This window comes from Sander vitreus, chromosome 16 (genome assembly GCF_031162955.1).
Source record: "Sander vitreus isolate 19-12246 chromosome 16, sanVit1, whole genome shotgun sequence".
In the NCBI taxonomy this organism is placed as follows: domain Eukaryota; kingdom Metazoa; phylum Chordata; class Actinopteri; order Perciformes; family Percidae; genus Sander; species Sander vitreus.
The window spans coordinates 13037770-13058290 of NC_135870.1; the positions used below are offsets into that span (position 1 = coordinate 13037770).

Consider the following 20521-nt stretch of genomic DNA (forward strand, 5'->3'; position numbering starts at 1 on the left):
GGCAAAAACATGAACTCAAAAGTGTTTGCCACAATTACCAGGATACTAAGTCAACATTAACAATGCAAACTTAGAAAGTAAGCAATAAGGCACCCAGATATAGTCAAGTGTTTAAATGAGCTGCCTGTGGAGCTACATGAGCCTTAATTCACTAAAGAATAATTCACAACAGAACGAACACCAAACACCAAACGTCTGTTTCAATCCTGCACAAAAATGTAATGACTGGTACATGAAAATGCAATTCAGAAAAGAGTAAGAAGATATTCATGCTTACTGGAACCAAGATAACAGAAACAGAAACAAAAACATGTCAAAGGAAACAATTACTGTGCAGTGTGAAATAAATGTGACTAATGTAAAAACAGTTGGGACTTCACCTCAGACAGCATTTGTAGAACAGTTGTTATCACAGCGTGCAAATAGTGCTACTTATGCACACAACATAAACTGTCAAATTTACATAAACTATATTTGTAGTAATAATCATGCACACACACAAAGACAATAATACTGATCTCAACTATAGAGACGCCACCAGAAGTCTCCAGAAAGAGCTCTCAGTTTGACCTTCATACCAGTACAAAAGATAACAGTACATTACCTTAGACACAGGCATCTGGACGCTCAGTGTGTTTGAGTGTGTGGTTTTATTGGTTTGCATCCCAGAGTGCCAAAAAGGAATGGCACAGTGCATCCACACATACACTCACTGACAGAGCATGTGTGCGGCGCGAATAGAGACAGGCTGCTAATGCAATGTGACCATATGTGATCTTTTTTTTTTCCTGTCCGTTTGTCTGGATGTGTAAGTGCTCCTCTTGTTCTGTGTCTTGTCGGTGTTGTTGCTGCAGTCCCAGCTCGGTAATAATGCACATTTCAACGTGTGTGCAAAAGACGGGAGAGAGAGAGAGAGAGAGAGAGAGAGAGAGAGGGGGGAGAATGTAGAGAAAGTGATGGAAAGATCAAATGCAATTAACTCTCTGAAGACCAAAGCAGTCAACGTCCTTCTCTCTCTCTCCCTCACTCATTCTCTCTTTTCCTCTCTCTCCCTCTCTCTCTCTCACACTCTCTTCCTCTACATGCTATTTTTAGAAGTTGCTCCCTCGCAAATCAAAGCACTGAATCAAAACCTATCAAAGAGCAGGATGTTAAGGGCCATGTCTTTCACACCTAATAAGACACACACACACACACACACACACACACACCCACAACCTGTTACAATGACCATGTGTCTGCAACAGACCTGAGGGGAGCCATGTAAGCTATTCATCAGGCCTTATCTAATCATATCATGTGCTAATAAATAATGGGCTTTTCAAATAGCTGTTTTAAACCTTGTCGATTACACTGCACAGACCACTGTCTCCCTCACTGGTATTTTCAAAAAAACATTTCCGGGTAAAGCATAAAGTAATGATTGACATCTAAAAAAGTAGAATATCAACTTAATGTGAACTATATTTCAACGATTGCCAATTTTGACTGCTTCCAGCACTTTAGCCTAGTTTCTTGTTAATTAGTGGCAGGATGTTTTAAAGTTTTCTACTGTCATCAAACACTTTTACTAATCAAAAATATAAAAAAAACCCTGTTATTTGCAAATTAAACTATTTTCCCAGCTCCACTGCATGCTCAGTGGGGCAAACGTTATCTTTTGGACTAAAGAATGCGCATAATTAAATTTGACATGCACGGCTGTACCTTCTTAGGACCAAGTGTGCCAGCTCCTATGCTGATGCATAATTACCATTATATAACACAGTTATGAATAGTTAAGGTGAGTTAAAATAAAGCCAAACACCACTCCATCAAAGGGAAATCATTAATGGTTAAAAAGAAAAAGGAAATGAATCCTACACTACAGGCCACAATGAATAACATCCATGAGCTGTAAGTGTGTATAACTGACAGAGAGACGGGGAGAGGTAGAGAGGAACAAAGACAGTGATAAAGGGAGGCAGAGAGAGACTAAAGATGGAAAATGGCTTAGTTGCACTTAATGGCTGAAATAAATTTAAAAAATGTAAATAACTGAGTCTTTGGTAGAAAAAAAACACAAAGAAGGGATACAAAAAGACATAAGATCAGGTGAGGTTTCTTGTTTTTTGCTCAACTACAGCCTCCATATTAATGTACTGTAGAATGAGGAAAGTGCACCAAACATAGCATAATATATGCTCTCAAATTACTGACATATGCATCCACATATGCAGTAGTATTATCTGAAGGACACGTTTCTCAATATTTTTCAAGAAGTCTGCAAACGAAATTGTGAGACAGTGCTGTCACTTCATCCTCTATCACTCACACACACACAAAATAACTAAAAAGGCACTGTAACAGTTAGTGGACTGGATATCCTTCCTTAATGACAACATGGCAACACACAAAAAAGGTTGAGTGGAGAACATTTTCATAGCGTCATTTCACTCCAAATCTTTGACACTTTCTATTCAAAAGTCAGACTTGAACTAAAGCAATTCTGAAAGGCTTTAGCTAGATCTTGAAAGATGATCTCTCTAACCAGCAGACTGCTCTGTTGCCATTAAAGCATCTTCTCAGAAGCAGAAATCTCATAAAATACCATTGAGAAGAAAGCAAGTCATAACTTGACTATGATATGACTATACATGAAATGTTTCAGCTTGGTTCCTCATATCTGCTCCAGTTATGCTAAATTTTGATGTCCCAAAAATAGCATGCAGAGTGCTGTGTGTTGTGTGTATGTGCAAGTGTGTGAAGAAAAGAGATGAGCAAAGACAAGACAAATGGAATTCATCCGTGTCTAATTAGAGACAATGAAGGGGAAAGTGTGTGTCTGTTGTAGAGAAACAAGGATTGCGAGAGAAATGTTAATCATGTGCGTCTACAGTAAAGATGTTGCCCATATTTGACTTTATATAAAGATACTTTATGACCTTGTTTTCAGACTGTATGTATCAACTGAGTGGTGATCTTGCAAGAAGGGTGCAAAAAGACTTTCACTAGGTTCCTTATATTTGGCATGTACCATGGAAATGTTTGTATTTAAACTGTTTGTAATTCCCCCTTTACGATAAGATGACAGGTGTGTAGCAGCCTCACTCGCTGCTCACTCCTATCCTCATTGAACATCTCATCTCATATCTCCTGTGCCTCCTATTGTAAGCCAGTGAAGCAGTCTTTCTCTTCTACTCTAAAGTTAAAAACCTATGACTGATTCTCTGAGAGAAAACATGTACATCTTCAATCTCCCAGTGAGACCCCATGCTGGGAAAATCATTTTTAAGGAATCTTTGACCATTGACTTATGGTACTGCTGCTCAAAATCGATGACTAAATCGTAATGATGCTTTACGGATGTCTTAGATGTCAACTGACGCTAACACACACAGAATGTATCACAGTCTGAAGAAGCAGGCAAGGTACATTAGCCAGCATGTGCCAATCGGGGGACTGAATGTTGTAAATGTGCTGCTATTCTGAAGAGTTGACATGCAATGCTGGGAAATACAGCAGGACAGCAGCACATCATGACAAGTTGATACGTGTCAAGACGCTGCAGGTGTGTGTGGCCCTTCAACATTTTTATATACAAAATGGGAGAAAAATATAATTTTTCAGTTTTCTGATAAATCCTGTGGAACCAGCAGCTTATTTTCTGTTTGTTATTTTGTGTTGCTGCTTAAGATTCAGTGTGCCCTCGTAGTGAGATATGCTGCTCAAAAAATGCATATTCACTGACACTTCCTATCTTTCCAGAGCTTCATGTATCATTGATCGAGTTTGCCTACAGTGGAGAGACATGGCAGAATGAAAGACAGAGGAGAGACCACCGCTTTCTTTAAATTCATCATCAAAACTTTAATAAGAGAAAGAGTAAAACAGAGAGGTGAAGCAATAGGGTCCTTGTCATACTGCGTCACTGCTTCATCCAACATAAATGCTGTATTATAACCACTTCAGCAGCTTAAACAGATTCTCATAAATTTTGAAATGAGACAGCCAGAGAGAACAGAACAAGCTGCCTCCAAACCCCTACATACACAGTTTGTTCATTAGCAGCAGCCATCTTGTTTTCACTGTTTTTCACTCTAGTATAGATTTATGCAACTTTTACTGCAGATAGTTTGCTTTTCTCTTCTGACTCAGAGAAGGAGTGCCAGCATTGCTCATCAGATGCTAACTGTGTGTGATGAAGTGCGGCTGCCATTTTCAAAATAGCCAGTCCTGCCTTAATTCCCAGTTGAGGGTGTGTGTGTGTGTACAGCTGAAAAATTTTATTTTTCCAGCAGCTTAGTGGCTAATGCTGGTCAGACAAGAATGTACCGGAAGCTTTCCAAGGAAAAAGCTCACAGGCTTATAATGGCTGTGGGGTACCAGACCACAAGGGTAAGCGTTTCTGTACATGAGTACAGGAACAAATAAAAATATGTATTGTATTATAAATTACTGGTTTATATACTGTATACTGAGCATGTTAGAGTGCTGATTTAGGATCCCACGATAAAAACTCCTTGATTCTGATTAAAGATCCTTGACCATCGGAAAAAAAAATTTTTACGTTCCTGATTTTACTTTGAAGGCCAAAAACACTAAAAGGTACGGTCACAGTAGTCCCGCTCCGCACTCAGCCCCTATGCTTTACCCGGAAATGCTGCGGTTTATAGTCTGGTAATGTAATATTGTACAAAACAAGTCAAGTTGACAACTCAATCTGAATGAGTTTCAATACTTTACCGAAATCAACTAAAGTGAAAATAATATCCTAAAGTCAGTGTAATGTAAAATTAACATTTTGCATTAAATCATGACTTGCCAATTAACTGAGAGATTTTTAATTGTCTTTAATTGAATGAGCATATTTTGTCTAAATCATGGACCACTTTGCTGCAAGATATTTTGTGGTATCTATGACTTCATGTCAGACTATTCTGTCTTTATTTATTTCACGATGCGCTGCTGACAGAGTGAAACAACCAGAGAGAAAGAAAGGCATCAGTTATTAAAGATGGTGTTAGTCATCATAAACATTCACCCAAAATCCTTTGTTTAACATCTGCTGACTTTAAATGAAGCTTTATACAAAATAGAAACTGGCAAACTCCCATCATGCCCCACTCACAGAGGGACTGGAGGATTAGAAGTATCTAAAGTAAAAAAGGCTCATATCCAAATTTTTCCAACGGGAAGCATTCAAAGCATTCAGGCAGTAGAGGAACTGGGGCAGCTGCAGACAACAATACTGTGACGGAGTAACCCCATTTATTGGAAAAACATGAATGAACAAAGTATGTGATTTCTACAGGAATGTGTGTTTTCCCTTTGGAGTGGATTCTGCCCTCTCGGCACACTTGAAGATAACTCTTGAGTAAAGTGCATGCTTCAGCGAAGTTTGGATTTACTTAGCTTTGTGCATGAGAGGACAAATGCAGTTTCTGACACAAGGAGTACGTGTGGGTAATTTTCTAAAGCTCCTTTGCTGCAATTCTCACTCACTGACAGGGACACAGTGCATCAAATATGCACTCTATTCAGTAAGTTGCCTAGTGTTGACTCAGCTTTAACAATGGGGCAGAAATTAAGTTATTTAAGCACTACCAAAGGAATATTCCTCCATGGTGAATTATTGTAACATACTCTGAGATGGACTCTTAACATCTTACAAACCTTTATGGATAGAACTTGAATCAAGGTGCACGTGTTTATCATTATATCTATGAAGGGGACATTGCTGCAAACATTTTGTTTCGTTTGATTCAGATATTAACATCCCTTTTTTTTTAGATGTATTTATCTAATGCAGTGGTTGTCTGTGCAAGGACATGGCCCACATGTGTGTCTACACTATCTATAGGAATGTGTCCTCCTTTCTTTGGCAAATGTGAAAATACCCAAAGGATACTTTGGTTTTTAAAGGCTCCTATGTATCAGATACGATAGTATAAAGGCAATCTCTTCTCTTCTTGACGAAGTTGATTTGCATATACTTAAACACATTTGGAGTTGACTGAATACAAACTATTTGCCTCTAAGGTACTCTGGAGAAATGCAATCAAAATTGAACTAATTTGTCAAGATGTAAAATGTTATGATTAAGCATGTCTTCCCCTTGCCTTCAGGACACCGTTCAGATTTCCACTGAATACAAGATTACAGTAAAAGGTTCTAATAACTAACCTGTAACAGCAAACAAGACTAACAGTAAAAAGAAAGCTATTTTAATATAGTTTTTATTAATGCCTTTGCCAGTGTCTGATTTTTCCCGCAAAGTCACAAAATGAGTTACGGCAGGCAGACCGGCTCTATAGTAACACTGTTAGTGAGTATCCAGCCATGTAAAAGGTAGCAGGAGATATCTTTATATAGGTCTAATTGTATTTTATCTGTTGCAGTTATGGCTAATTCTGTGGCAGGGCCATCATAGAAAAAAGGAAATTAAACAAAGAACAACTAAAAGCTAAAAGGGAAAGTGACAGACAACAGTCGGGCTTTCAACAGATGGAGACAATTACGCAATTGTAAATGATTCAAAACCGATCCCGAATTGGCCCTCAGGTATGTAATATGTCTATTTCATTTCATAAATGTATTAGGGCTGCATGAAATGAGAAAAATATATCTTTGCAATTATTTTGACTGATACTGCGATTGCGATATGATTCACGATATTGGAGGGAATGCTAATTTTTGTATCATTATTCTCATTTTCATTCAATTTTTTTTAAATGATTATGGTGTTATTTATGCGAGGATCTGTACCAAACAAATAATTTTTTCTTGAGTCTGTAGGATACGATTTGTGGGCTGGGACATCTCTGCTGCACCACAATACTTAATTCTGAATGGTTTGGATATTGCACTAGTCCATATTCGATTTCGATAAAAACAAAAAATGTGATTAATTGTGGAGCCCTAAAATGTGGGGGTATGTTGGGGCATCATATTAAACTACACTTGACTGTCAGCTTGTGGGTTGTAGTAGCTAGCTCAATGATATCATATACGGGGTGTTTTTGTTTTGTTTTTTTCATTAGGCAAAAACTTAGTTTACATTTCCAAAAGAGCGTGGTGGAGCATGGATCGTGTCTGTCAAGCAGGCAGTTACCTCCTCCTATGAGACTCACAAGATGCTTTAGTTTGCTTTCTTATAAAAGTAAACAACTAAAGCTTTAATAAGCATAATAAGTTACCAATTACAGAAAGCTTTAACATGTGGGACAAGGAAATATCTTACAAGGATCATTGCTAATTAAAATCTGGAAATGCAATCAATCAGAGCAGTTCTTTTTCTTTTTTTACCATGTTTAAATTAATCAATACACTGGTTCGGTCAATACAGTTAGAGTAAATGGTGGTGACTTACGTGACTTAGTGTGCTTTCTAAGCTTTCTTGTTATTGAACAAATTGAACACTGCAGTGTGTGTAAATGTGTTCATCCATAAGCCACATGTACATAATTGACAATGATCATGGGAGGAAACAGGCAAGGAAAGCCACAGGAACAATGTCCTTTGTGTTGCTGTGAAACGTTACTATATGTGTACACACATTCCTGCAGAAAAACACTGTAGCAGTAAAATATTGTTTGGAAGCTTAAGTATCTTATCTTTGAAACAGTGTTTACATGTTTAAATCCGTTGAATTCTTAGGCAAAGTTCATAAAGTTCCCTAAAGTGGTTTAAATATTGGAAAATGTTCTGAGTCACTTACACTTCTAGGTGATCAGGTCTCATCCTGAAGCTTTTGCAGAGAGAGAAAAGCATGAAAGACTGTCGGCTTGTCCCCCTCTCTCTTTCTCTCTTTCATGTGCTAATGAAATGAACCCCTAATGAACAACAGGTGTGACAGCTATACACAAGGCTATTTATCCCTTTTAATCACCTTTCAGCTAAACTCAAATAAACTACTTTGAAATTGATGACGTGAATGGGCTATCTGCTGTTCATCCAAAATAAAAGTAAAAATTAAGAAAAGAAAAAAGCTAAAATCTAGACAATTAAATGCAAATTACACCTTCACAACTCTGAATACTGTTCCACATGAATGTATTTATTTGGTCCAAGGTTTTTTGTAAAAACTCCCTCAAAAAGCTTACATAAAAATGTCCCCAAATAGGCATGAGAGAACCTGACAAGTACATATATATATTAGGGCTGTCAATCGATTAAAAAATGTAATCTAATTAATTACATACTCTGTAATTAATTAATCGAAATGAATCGCATACATAATTAACCTGAACCGATACTTTTTAACAAAGTAAAAAAAGGAAAGAAAAAAAGGGTACTAAACAACAGTCGGTGACATTAAAGAACGGCTTGTTTATTGCTAAGGCCATATGGTCAAAATTAAATGATTTAATAATAATGTATAACAATAACTTATTTCACTATTAAATTGCTGTTGAACGACAAAAACAACCACCAGATGGGAAAAGGGCATTTACAATAACTTCAAATGCACCACGAGACTGTAGTTTACCAGTTTCATTGAACGCGTCTGTGTTGTTTCTCCTACGGCAGCTGCAGATTGTTACATACCGGTGTTGAATCCTCTACAGTAAAACACAGTCACACTTTACACCGTTTAGCGTTAGCTGTCAGCATTTTAACCGTGTTTAATCCAGCTACTAGCTAGCGGTAGGCTAACGTTAGCTGCTGTTGAGTATAGTGTTAACTAGCGTCACGTGCAGCGGTGTTTGTGTTGCCGGTATCGTCTGTTTCAGAGCATCAGAGAGAAGCGCAGACATATCAGTGGCACCAGATTTCGGTAGCCAGGGTTGGCAGGAAGAAGATTTTTACAAGTAAATGTTCCAATTATTGATCCAGGCAGAACATTCTCGTCTCCCTCCTTCATTTTACAGTCGAATGGTGGCTAGAATGGCTCCAGGTCAAACGTCAATATGGATATTTGGTTATTTTTTTCTCAGATTAATTAATCGAAATTAACGCGTTATTTTGACAGCCCTAATATATATATATATGTGTGTGTGTGTGTGTGTGTGTGTGTGTGTGTGTGTGGTATGTATATATCGGAGTACATTTCTATCATGCTTAGAATTACCAAATTGGGTCACAGTCATCTCATTCACAGCTCCACAGCAGTCACCCTCTTAATCAGGGCACTCAAGTGAGCCCAGTGAGCACTTTAAGATCAGTACAGTGCATGCATAACAGCCCCATGCACCGCCATTGTGCTACGTTACAAACAGGGGATTAAACTCACTGCTTTTATTTGATCCATTTCAATGCATCCAAAAAGTATAACAGATCTACAAAGGTGATGTGGTCGCCTGTAGTGATGAACCCACAGAGAACTATCACCCAACTCTGCAGTGTCCATTGGCTCTTTCGGCTCACTGTTTGGCCTTAAAGCGTAACTCTCACCAAAATGCAACCTAGGGTCTTTTTGTGAATGTACCCAAGTCAAACTTTCGTTTAAAAGCATATTTAGGACGGAAGCGCCACTTTTAAGATGTACTGTATTTTTTGTTTTTTGGTCAAATAGCCTTTTGCTAGCCTCAAAATAGGTAAGGGATAATTACCTCAAAGCAGGGCAATAAACAGTTTGATATGCCCGGTTTATGGACGGCTAGAGGGCGGTAAGCTTCCACAAGCCGGGCATATCAAACTGTTTATTGCCCTGCCTTGAGGTGATTATCCCGTTTATTCTACTTCTTGCTTGCCAACATAATAAAACAATTGAAATACTTTAATAATTATGCTTTTTCTTATTCGTATTGCATGCTTATTAAATGTATACTCTGTTTGAGTTTATCTCCCTCAAAAAGTAGTCCCCTTTAGAACTACGGTGAATAACGTTAGCTCAACTGTAGCTAATTAGTTTCTATAGCAAACACACAAGGTTCTTCGGCGCTGCAGGTGTCCGGGTCAGTTGTCACTGTTAGTCTAACCTTCTGGTGGCTCTTCCACTCAGTGAAAACCTTGATAGCAAAGGCAGTTGCCTTTTTCGTGTTTGATTCAAGGGCCCCTTCTTAAATTGTACGCAGCTCCTCATCTGTCAGATCTCAGAAACGGGTACCCTGGGCCTTGTCTTTTTCTTTTGTCATTCCGTCGTCCTCGTCGCTCTTTAACCAGTCCTTTAAACAAGGTTTATTTTTACAATGGACCTCATGTTTGAAATTTCTGTGATAGAAAAAAAAAATACAAGCGGCGTATTGATCTACTATTTGATGACACTGTGCTCAGTCAGCGGGCAACCTGCCGGGTTAATGCCCTCCTCCCAGCCAATCAGAATCAAGCATTCTTAAACAAAGTAGAATAACTATTTTTAAAACACTAAGAAGGCTCGACACAACATGAAACTTTGCTCGAAGTATCACCGGTGCACAAGAGATATACTAAATCTGTGGCTACTTGTTTCGTTTTGACTGCCGAGGTGGTAGCAGCCGGAAACAACAAGAGCTCTTTTTATTTTTTTTCTCTTCTTTTTAGTAAACTCTGGGTACACAAACAATGTTCTCAATGCACAAGTTCATGTGTAGAGACCCTGGTGATACTTGGAGCAGAGTTTCATGTTGTGTCGAGCCTTCTTAGTGTTTTAAAAATAGCTATTTTGAGGCTAGTATAAAAGTGTCCCTAGCACTCCTATTCAAAAGGCCATTTGACCTGAAAAACGAAAATACGGTACATCTTAAAAGTGACACTTCCGTCCTAAATATGCTTTTAAACGAAAGTTTGACTCGGGTACATTCACAAAAAGACCCTAGGTTGCATTTTGGCGAGAGTTACGCTTTAAATGTACTGTTTTGGTTCTCTGTCATAGCATTCTGTTTGGTCACAGCAGGCAGCTGTTTTAAGCCAAAAAGCTAAAAAGAAATCTGCCCAGCATCAAACAACAGAGAAAGTTAGTACTATAGCTACATGGTGAAGCATTTAGCAGCTGAAGAGCCACATATTTACATCAGGGGTTGGTAGAGACCAAAGACAGAGCAACAAGGAGAGTACATAATGGACTTTATCAGGTGAACAAAAACAGAATTGAATGCTAATGTTGCTGCATATCTGCTGTATGTTAAAATATATTTTCTAAATGTATTTTAAAGGAAAACTGCAGCTACAACAACTTCTTAGTACTTTTTGCAGTGAGATGGAAGCTGAACATAAACACAAATATGTAAAAGACAAAACAGAGCAGTTGGCTTTCCAACATGAAATCACACTGAATAATTTGATAGTATATAGTACATCTTAATATGTAGTTTTTATACATCACTGCTGTCACCACACTATAGGTCAACTGGCACACTGAGAAAACACCCAGTGTGATCAAATACAATTCACAAAGCAGAGTTTATATATATATATATATATATATATATATATATATATATATATATATATATATATATATATATATATATATATAGTGCAGCAACAGAAACCTGCTTTTGCTTGCAAATATCCCTCTTTTGGCATACCTAAACAGAGCCAAGCAGGACTATAATTGCACTGAGTTGACACTCAACTAAAGCAGTGCAACTATCCCAATGCAGCCGGATAAAGGCACCATTAAACCTGCCCAAAGAAATGTAAGAGCTAAGTGGAAAATCATAACGATGGCAATGTGAGCTGCAGGGAAAGTGTATGTATATGCTTGGAAGTGTGTGGTTTTCACAGGGTATCTGTGATGGGGGCATGTACAAATATATGCATTCCCATGTGTTCATGTGTTTACTGATTCATCTTTGGCTTCAAATGAAATTGGAAATGCTTCTCGATCTGCGTGTTAATGTGGCATACCTGCTCAAAATGCGGAAAGGAAGGCTCCCTCCTGTGAAGCTGGAGCTGCTTGTCAATGTTGTCCTTCAGGCACTGACACACGCGGCGCTTCTGGTCGGCTGAATAGGCTTCCAGGCTAAGCAGGCAGTCACACTTCTAGAGACACACAGAGAGAGAGAGAGAGAGAGAGAGAGAGAGAGAGAGAGAGCGCGAGAGAGAGCGAGAGAGAAAGAGGCAAGAGGGGTGGAGGAAAAGACAGAAGGCAATTAGGCATCTACCGTCAGAGGAGTGAAGAAGTGTCTCCTGATCTTTGGATAGTGAAGGGGTTTAAAATGGGTAGAGCATGAGAGCACAAATGAGAGGATTACACCAGGAAGTATGAATGTAAAAGAATGAATGTGTGTGTGTGTGTGTGTGTGTGTGTGTGTGTGTGTGTGTGTGTGTGTGTGAGATGAGAGAGCAGTGAGTGCTTTAAAATAGGATATGGACTAACAAAAGAGCTTAATCCGTCAGATGTACAGTATCATTGTGTGTCATTGTCGGCATGTTTCACCTTCGACTTTTCTTTTAGCATGTTCAGTTTTTATCTGAACTTTGTTTTCATGACACCACAGCCAGTTAAGACAGTGGCACAGCCCTCTGGGTAGCAAAAATGCTAGCATTAGTGAAATTAGATAATGGCTAGTATCCACTTCAGGCAGAATTTGATATGCTGACAAAATGATTATGTGAACAATAGCACTCCTAAAAGAGTACAAATCAATACACCCCTGCTGTGAAATCCATGAGAATAAATAAATATTTAACAAGCAGAGGTTAAATTGTTGGCAGAACTTGGTCAAATAGCTTTTCACTCAAAAAGGACATAAGTACCCCTCGGCTGACTCTCCAGGACGTCCAGAATCTGTTTGATCTCATTGACGTCCAGATTAAATCTCTAATAGTTTAATGGCCCCATTTTTTTTTTGGTCATGATCCCAGCAATGCACTTTTGATGAAAGACAGATCCTATGAATCTTTTATATAAAACACAACTAATTTAATGTGTATTTTTGTTCCAAATCCTAATTTGGCTTCTGAGAAGAGCTCCTAAAGTTTAAGGAAGAGAGTTAATAAAAACAGTATATCTGTATAGCAGACAAGTTTATTTCTCTTTCCAGTGGTGTCAATGTTTACATCAGTTGCTGCAATTGTTTTTAAAAATAAATTATTCTAATTGATGGGCCAAATTCTAGCTCCTTACATTCTTGAGACTACTTCATGACCTTAAACACCTTTTACAATGGCAACAAAGCACCATTTGTAGTAAATGAATGTAGTAAATGCCTCCTCATTTCATCTCCTCACACATACAGTACAGACTCATATACAGTGCACACAAGTACAGCATGTTTCTAACTTGACAGTCCATAGATATAGACACAAAACATATGGTTCTCAGGGTACCAACTACAAAATCCCTACCTAGTTATTTGGGCACTCAAACACCCATACACACTCACATCAGCTCCTTTTATCCACATTTGCTGGCATATTCAGTTGAAGAAAAGTTTCCATTGTTCCGTACTTTTCTGATTAAAGTATACAATGAAAGGAACCTTTTGTGCTCAAGTCAAATTTCTCTGCTTTCCAATTTGATAATTTCCTTCTACCTTGGTTGCTCTGCTTCTGGCGGTGTCAGGGAAAAACATTTGTATCCTGACATTGTTGTGAACAAGTCAGGCTATAAATAGGACTTTTGCATTTTGTGCATTTCTTCAGAGATTGACCGGAGTCCTCTGGGCTTTTCTTAACGCTTACTGGCCTGGTCAGTGGTGAATCATAATGTGAGTTTATTTGCCTGTTTCCTGGCTGCATGGGCTATTGCATGCCATGCGGCGTTGCCATCCCTCGGACTATCTGTCTATTTCAATGTCACTCAATGTCCTGTTGAAGATGGGGATGCTGCTGCTGCTGCTAGGGTCTCGTGGCACAGAGTGTTTGGTGGTTAAATCCTTGTCAGTGTTAGTGATGCTAATGTAGAATAAAAGGCATTTAAATCCTGCATTAATGGAAGCAATGTCAAGACTGCTTTTCCTTGATGCAGAATAAAATATGCTGCATACAAGGCCCAGTTGTTTGTAAATGGAAAGTGTTGACTATTAGATAGAAAGGGAACAGAATATTTTGTTGCCAAATCATCCAAAAAAAAAGTACGTAAAAAGAGACGTTTTCAAGTCAAAAGTGTAGAAAGAAAGAGACAAAAACAAGATAGATAAGCAGGTTAGATAGCAAAAGCCTTTATGAAATTAAGCCTGACTGTTTTCAATTGCACCACGAGATGATAAAATAAGGGCTTTTTCAGAGCGGACAGAAATCAATGTTGATGTTATTTGATATCCATCATTTGGACTGAATCTGAGTCTATAAGGGTGCAGCAGAGGCCATAATACATGAAGCGCATGCAAACACATGCACATGCCGACTTCAACGTAAACAACTAGCCCCCGACAAACCCTTATGGTACTGCTGTCAGTGAAAATCTCATAATTCTAAGGTTATTTTTCTACGGTTCAGGGAAGGTCAGCAAAAACTGCTCAGACCTGCGTGGGTAAAGTGGAGAGTGCACAGTCGTCAAGCTGGAACAAATCCTGTATCCCTTGGTCCCTGAAAAGGTTACGTTTTCAGGATAGATTATTGCTTTCTTTAAAATGTAAGGCTTTGATCACAAAGAATACATGGCTCTTTGTACTGTATGGCATATACTGTATATACTATCTCAATAACTACTGGATGGATTGCCATTACATTTTGTACAAACAATAATGGTCCCCAGATGATAAATCCTTTGATGATCCTGTCACTTTTCATCAAGGATCATTTAGTATAGACATTCATGGTTCCGAGATGATCTCAATGACCTCTGTTAATACCCCGACTTTTGCTCAACCCCCCTTATCAGGTCAGTGATAAAGACTGAAATGAAAGGACTTTTTCTACTTTAATTAGCTAATGGCATTACAAGCTAGCTGACTAATTGATATCACTTGATTATAGGGTTGCCTAAAGAGAGCAAAGCGACACTACTTATGCACACACCAAATTGAGGTGGAGCAGTGTGCAAATTATTTTTTTTTAAATGAGACATGGTCACAACCCAAACCAACCTTTAATCATGCAATGCTATGTTGATGACACATGTTAATGCCAGACATTTAACACACATGCAGCCCAACACCCCCAAACACACACACACACACACACACACACACACACACACACACAAACAGATATATGCCAATAATGCATTTTGAATTTTCACATAAGTCATATGTGATGTACTCAGTTCTGATTAAGATAAGAGTTCTCGCTTTCTCTGTCTTCCATATCCTTGGAGCCTCAGTTAATAATTATTTGGGAAGAGTAATACTGTAAGTTTAAACTCTTACAATATAGTCTTCCTGGAGATTTTGCAACGTAAAAAGGCAACCAGCTGGGAATCTGTGAGTCATGGCGAAGCACAGGTCTCAGAGCTGAATGAGGGCTTACATACTAATCTGTCAAAGATAGGAAGTGTGTATGTTTACACAGCCTTGGTGTGTAAATATATAGGTACACGGATCGTACTATACTGTAAACCACTTAATGGCATCTTCCCCTATATGTCTTTGGTTAAGAGAGAAGAGATGATGACAGATGTAGAATAACATATAGGTCACTCTTATTATGAGTAATACAGCATACACAGTAGTGCATTTCCTTTTGCATCACATCTTCAAAATGAATTATGCTGTGCTCGGAGAATACTAATGATGATTTATTTGTCTCTAGCTAGCAATTCCAGCAATCAATTTCCTTCTCTTGCTTGTTTATCATTACTACACATGTTTGTGCTGTGCTGCTCAACTGTGCATTATTGCATCTATCTGGGATAGTTTTCCTGATAATGACTTGCACATCATCGCATGACATAAGATCAAAATAATCAGCCATGCCAGCAAATGAGTAAACTGTTGACAGCTGGTCACAGACCACATGTTTTAGGCAGGAATCGTCTGGAGTCAGCTGGAGATTTCTATGCTGTTGGTGCTGTAAGAACAGCTGCCTCTTAGTTTGAAGCAGATTGAAGTGCTACTTCACTTTTGTGATGCTTTCAAGTGTTTGTTTTTCTTTTAGGGTTAAGACAAAAAATACCAGTGACTTTCAATCACAATTAATCTTAATAAAATAACATCATATTCACGTTGGGTTTAAATCGCCTTCAACATTTGGAATGTTTTGAGTTTGAAAGGAATTCACTGGAATCTCTGTGGAAGCAGATCTATGGGGATTTTCATGTTAAGGTCATGTTGTTTCTTGGCATTAAACAGCATCCGGTCAGTGATCCAGGCTGCAACTCTAGCAACAATAAGTTACCCTTTTCCAAGACAAATTGTATTTTGTCAGTTTCAGCAGCAGGTTCAGTTCATAAATGAGGCCCTTGTTATTGGAATAATAGAGGGACTAGTTATGTTATTCATTAAATGATTACCCAAAGAACCGTATTAGCTAAAATAGCTAATGGTTCCCTTATTCGGGCTCCTACTTTAATTCACCGCTGTTTATAAATTCACCCACCCAAGAGATAAACATAAAAGTTAATGAAACCAAATTCAATGAATGGCCAATGGCTGGCTATTGGAGCGGCTAAAAATACAGGCAGCATTTCCCCTTAATCAGATTGATTAAAGTGCTCCCTGGTTGAAGCCCTCCCCCTGAGCCATCTGGCAGATGAGTTTTCAGTGTGTCATTGGACTGCTATCAACACATGGTATAGCAGTGGCATAGCATGGTTTCAGTGACAGCTAATGTATGCAATAACAATAAATGGGCACACATTCAGGTATCATTTATTTCACACTGTCGGGTAATAATTATCCATGTTTTTCTCTCATGTAGAAAAGATTACATATACATTATGAATGTTTAAAGGAATAGTTTGATGCTTTTAGAAGCAAGTTTGAAGACATTTATTCGTTTTCATGTCGAGGGTTAGATGAGAAGACAGATAACACTCATATCTGTATGCTAAATATGAAGCAGTTAGCTAACTGTAGCTTAGCATCAAGACTTGAAGCAGTTACATGCCACAATATTTCTTGGGTGGGAGCAGGGACTTCCTGAAGTCTTGTCATCAAGACGCATAGTAACATGTTAATAAACAAGCTTCAGAGGTGCTGGTAGGATTTTTTCAACCACTGGACAGAGCCAGGCTTTCTTTCTGTCTGTATGCTAAGCTAAGCTGCTGGTTTAGCATACATATATGAGAGTGGAATCTATCTTCTGATCTAACCCTAACTCTTGGCAAGAAAGTAAATGAGCATATTTCCGCAAATGCCTAACTATTGCATTAACATGGACAATGGAATCTTTTCAGATCTTTTTTTTGGGGGGTGGGACCATTCAAACCCTGATAGGAATCAAGCTATCTCATATCTTTTTAGGTCATCATAATTTGCTTGGAATGCTTGCAACTACCAGCTATGAAAAAAAAGTGCAAGTAGACCACCGCCATGGGCTACAAACCCCTCCCACTGTCCCAGCTGACCCTCCAGCCCCGGATCCTCTTAGCCCTTATCACAACTCCAGCTCATACTCAGCTTCAATTAGCTCTTTCTTGTTTGCACCCATTGCAAATATGAAATTAGCTTGGAATGGTGTTGATTTAGGATTACATATCAATGTTTTAAGTGTACACATTGGAGGCACACATGGCTCAATTTAAAAGTAGATTGTAAACATTGTAAAAAAGCGTGAGCAAATTAGAAACACATATCCTCTCAATGTAATGTGCACACCACTGAAGAGTGCACTAAATGAGTACAAATATCCTCAATGTGGCAATGGTAATCTCTGTAAGGCAGTAAAATAGTTAAAATGAAGACACCGACCGCTATTACAGGATTATGATGATAGTGAGAATACTGTAGAGATGTTTTGTTTTTGTAATATTGTAAATCTCTATAATAGCTATTCAGACACTTCCAAGAAAAACCTCAGTAGCAGGAATAGTGATATATAAATTGTAAATTGCCGGTTATATCAAGTGTTCATATCATATCCGGCCATGCTCCTCAGAGATGAAAGTATTTATTTTTATTTTATTTTATTTGTTTGCAAGTCAGTCACACTAAACAGCGTCATACCCTATTAGTCATAGCCCATACACTGGTGCTGAATATGGTATTGTGACTAGCCTTGAGTTAGTTACAGATAAAACTACCAGCATGTCATCGTCCTATTAGCTCATAGTCCTACTTAAACAAGAGCACATTAGTATTGCCATTACTCTCATGCCTCAAACCTTTAGACAAAACCTCCATCTTCTCTGCCATTTTTCTTCAGTGGGCTATAGTGTTTCACTTCTAAGCGTTGAGGCTTTGTAGCATTTAATAGATACTGTATATGGCTTCCATTTAATTAACTGTAAAATGCATTCCTGTACCTGGGAGTCTAATCAAAAGCCAATGTGTGGGTATGAGTTTGTTTCTCTACACTGGAAGTGGACACAATGAACAATATAGTGCAATATAATACAAAACATGTTAAAAACCCAGTTCAGGTTGGTGTTGAATGCTGGGGTAGAGGTTGTGGCGTCATGCTTGATATTGTATGTGGTATCAAAGGTCATCCATAATGGAGAAACTAACTACTAATTTCACCACACACACACAAACAAATGGATGTTTTATGTTCCGCAAAGAAGAAAGCATGGAATGTAATTTCTTCTCAAGTCAGTGGCTTTCCCACACTCTTTCATCTATTTCTAGTTTGTTTCTCTGTTTTTCAGCTCAGAGCTCTTCAGTGGTTTACCCAGACAAAGCGGCCATGAAAAGAGCATGTAAACTGGAGTCATTGGCCCAAGGCCCTTCCTATAGCTACTGGGGAGGATGATAAGCACATGACAGAGCCTAGAGGAAGTTTTCTGAAGTCATGAGTCAAGAGTTTCTTAAAAGTTTATCAGTCTGTTTTTTTTTCTTTTGTCATGGTCATTACCCAATCAGTGAGTTCATAGATCCTTTGGCTTTTTCACATGATTGGATCAATTGTGCTTTTATTGCATAATCATGGAAGCATCTTGAGCCTTAGTCAAGATTAGCATTTAGGTCAATGCAAATAGTTTTTTATACATTCAATTTGTGATTTTGACATTTGGCTGGGGATATATACCGTACATCAGTGATGATCATATAAATGTAATGGCTGTGTATTTGATAATTGTTGTGGAAAGGTTATATTGTTAAATCATTGATACATAGGTACGTGTATATACACATACATACTTAGCTACGTACACACCTATGAAAATAAAACTAAATAAGTTAAATAAATAAATGTGGAAATTACTTTGATGGATACATTGATGGAAAACTACAGTTTAGTACAGCGCAGGAGAATACATCCATCACGCTGCTGGGTAAATTGTGGATGGTCGTAGATCTCAATGCAATCTTATTGCTAAGACTTCGAGTGATTATATTTAGGCATATTAAATCAGACAAAAAGCAAAGTACACTTTACAGTAAGTTGTGAGCCAACTGGAATGAAGAGGGTACATCTCGGCTCAATCAGAGCCCCGAGAGACTGTTCCTGCTCTGGCCATGTTATGGATGGCTACTATAAAGTGGGTATTTTGCTGACAAAAGCCCCTGGATGCATATCATTCACACCCTGCCTTCAGACTGCAAGTGACAGCCTGTATGTCATGCAGTCAATAAACTATGTACAGATCTCTGTATGCAGTTTATTGACTGCCAGTTTATTGACTGCATGGTATACAGGCTTGTTATATTCTTGCATAAAAAAGCATACTGTTGCGTATATGCACGCACATTTAACAAAACTATATGTGTACATCCTTGTAGATATCTTTAAGATATCTTCCTAGTCCTGGAAAAAGAATCAACAGACGGTCTTCACTTGAAATAATCAAATCAAAATTGCACCATTATTTACTCTGTCCACAAACATTGCATGAACATATGCCTAAGCAACCAAGAACAACACTGTGTGCAGACCTCTTGGAAAAAAAATACTTTTTGTATGCACAACACTGTGCTATGCTAACTTGATCACAGAGCTTCCTTGCTGTTTCACGGCCTACATGTAAGCCATCACACTGTGATTTCACCTAGTTTGGCAGTATCTCCCTGCATTTGGTGCCTCTTATCTAATCTCTTCTTAATCACCACATTCTCTGCACAGTGTTCAAACAATTCATATTTCAAAAACCAAAAACTGCGAATTCCATATGAAATATGATTTGCAAGGGTGAACAACTGACCAATGAAGTAAAAATTCTGATTGCTGTGCTTTAGTAAGTGGAGAATATTTATAACTGTATTGTGCCTAATGGGTGTTAGAGGATGGATACCCGAACCGAGCCCTTCGGGACCCGACGGTACCCGATGGGCCGGACCGGGTTCGGACAGATCTTTAGAAATGATGTTCGGGTCGGGCTCGGTCACATCAGTGCGATAAGGCATTGAACATTTTAAATTTAAAAAAGCTTATTGTGTAGGTGCGCACCTGTGTTAACGTGCGCTTGTTGCCCCGTGTGCGCTGATGGGCTCATCTGTTGACATTTCAGAATGCCTTCCTACAGTTGCTTAATAAAAGCGGTCTTTCCATACAAACAAACGTATGTGTCATTAGTATGAGAAAGAAACAAGATTTAAACTGTCGGGCTCGGACATAAATATCTTAATGCCTGTCGGACACGAGCTGGGCTCGGACAGAAAAATGCGGCACTCTAATGGGTATAGTGCCAATT

General features: G+C 38.4%; 1 protein-coding gene across 3 annotated transcripts in view; it reads right to left on the reverse strand.

Moving 5' to 3' along the window:
* rgs3a (regulator of G protein signaling 3a) overlaps positions 1-20521 on the reverse strand; it is a 110409-nt gene that overhangs the window by 56694 nt on the left and 33194 nt on the right. For all 3 annotated transcript variants that reach the window (XM_078270850.1, XM_078270846.1, XM_078270847.1), the window contains one exon: positions 11752-11886. In XM_078270850.1, the coding sequence (XP_078126976.1) occupies positions 11752-11886 (135 nt within the window). The remainder of the gene's footprint in view (positions 1-11751; positions 11887-20521) is intronic.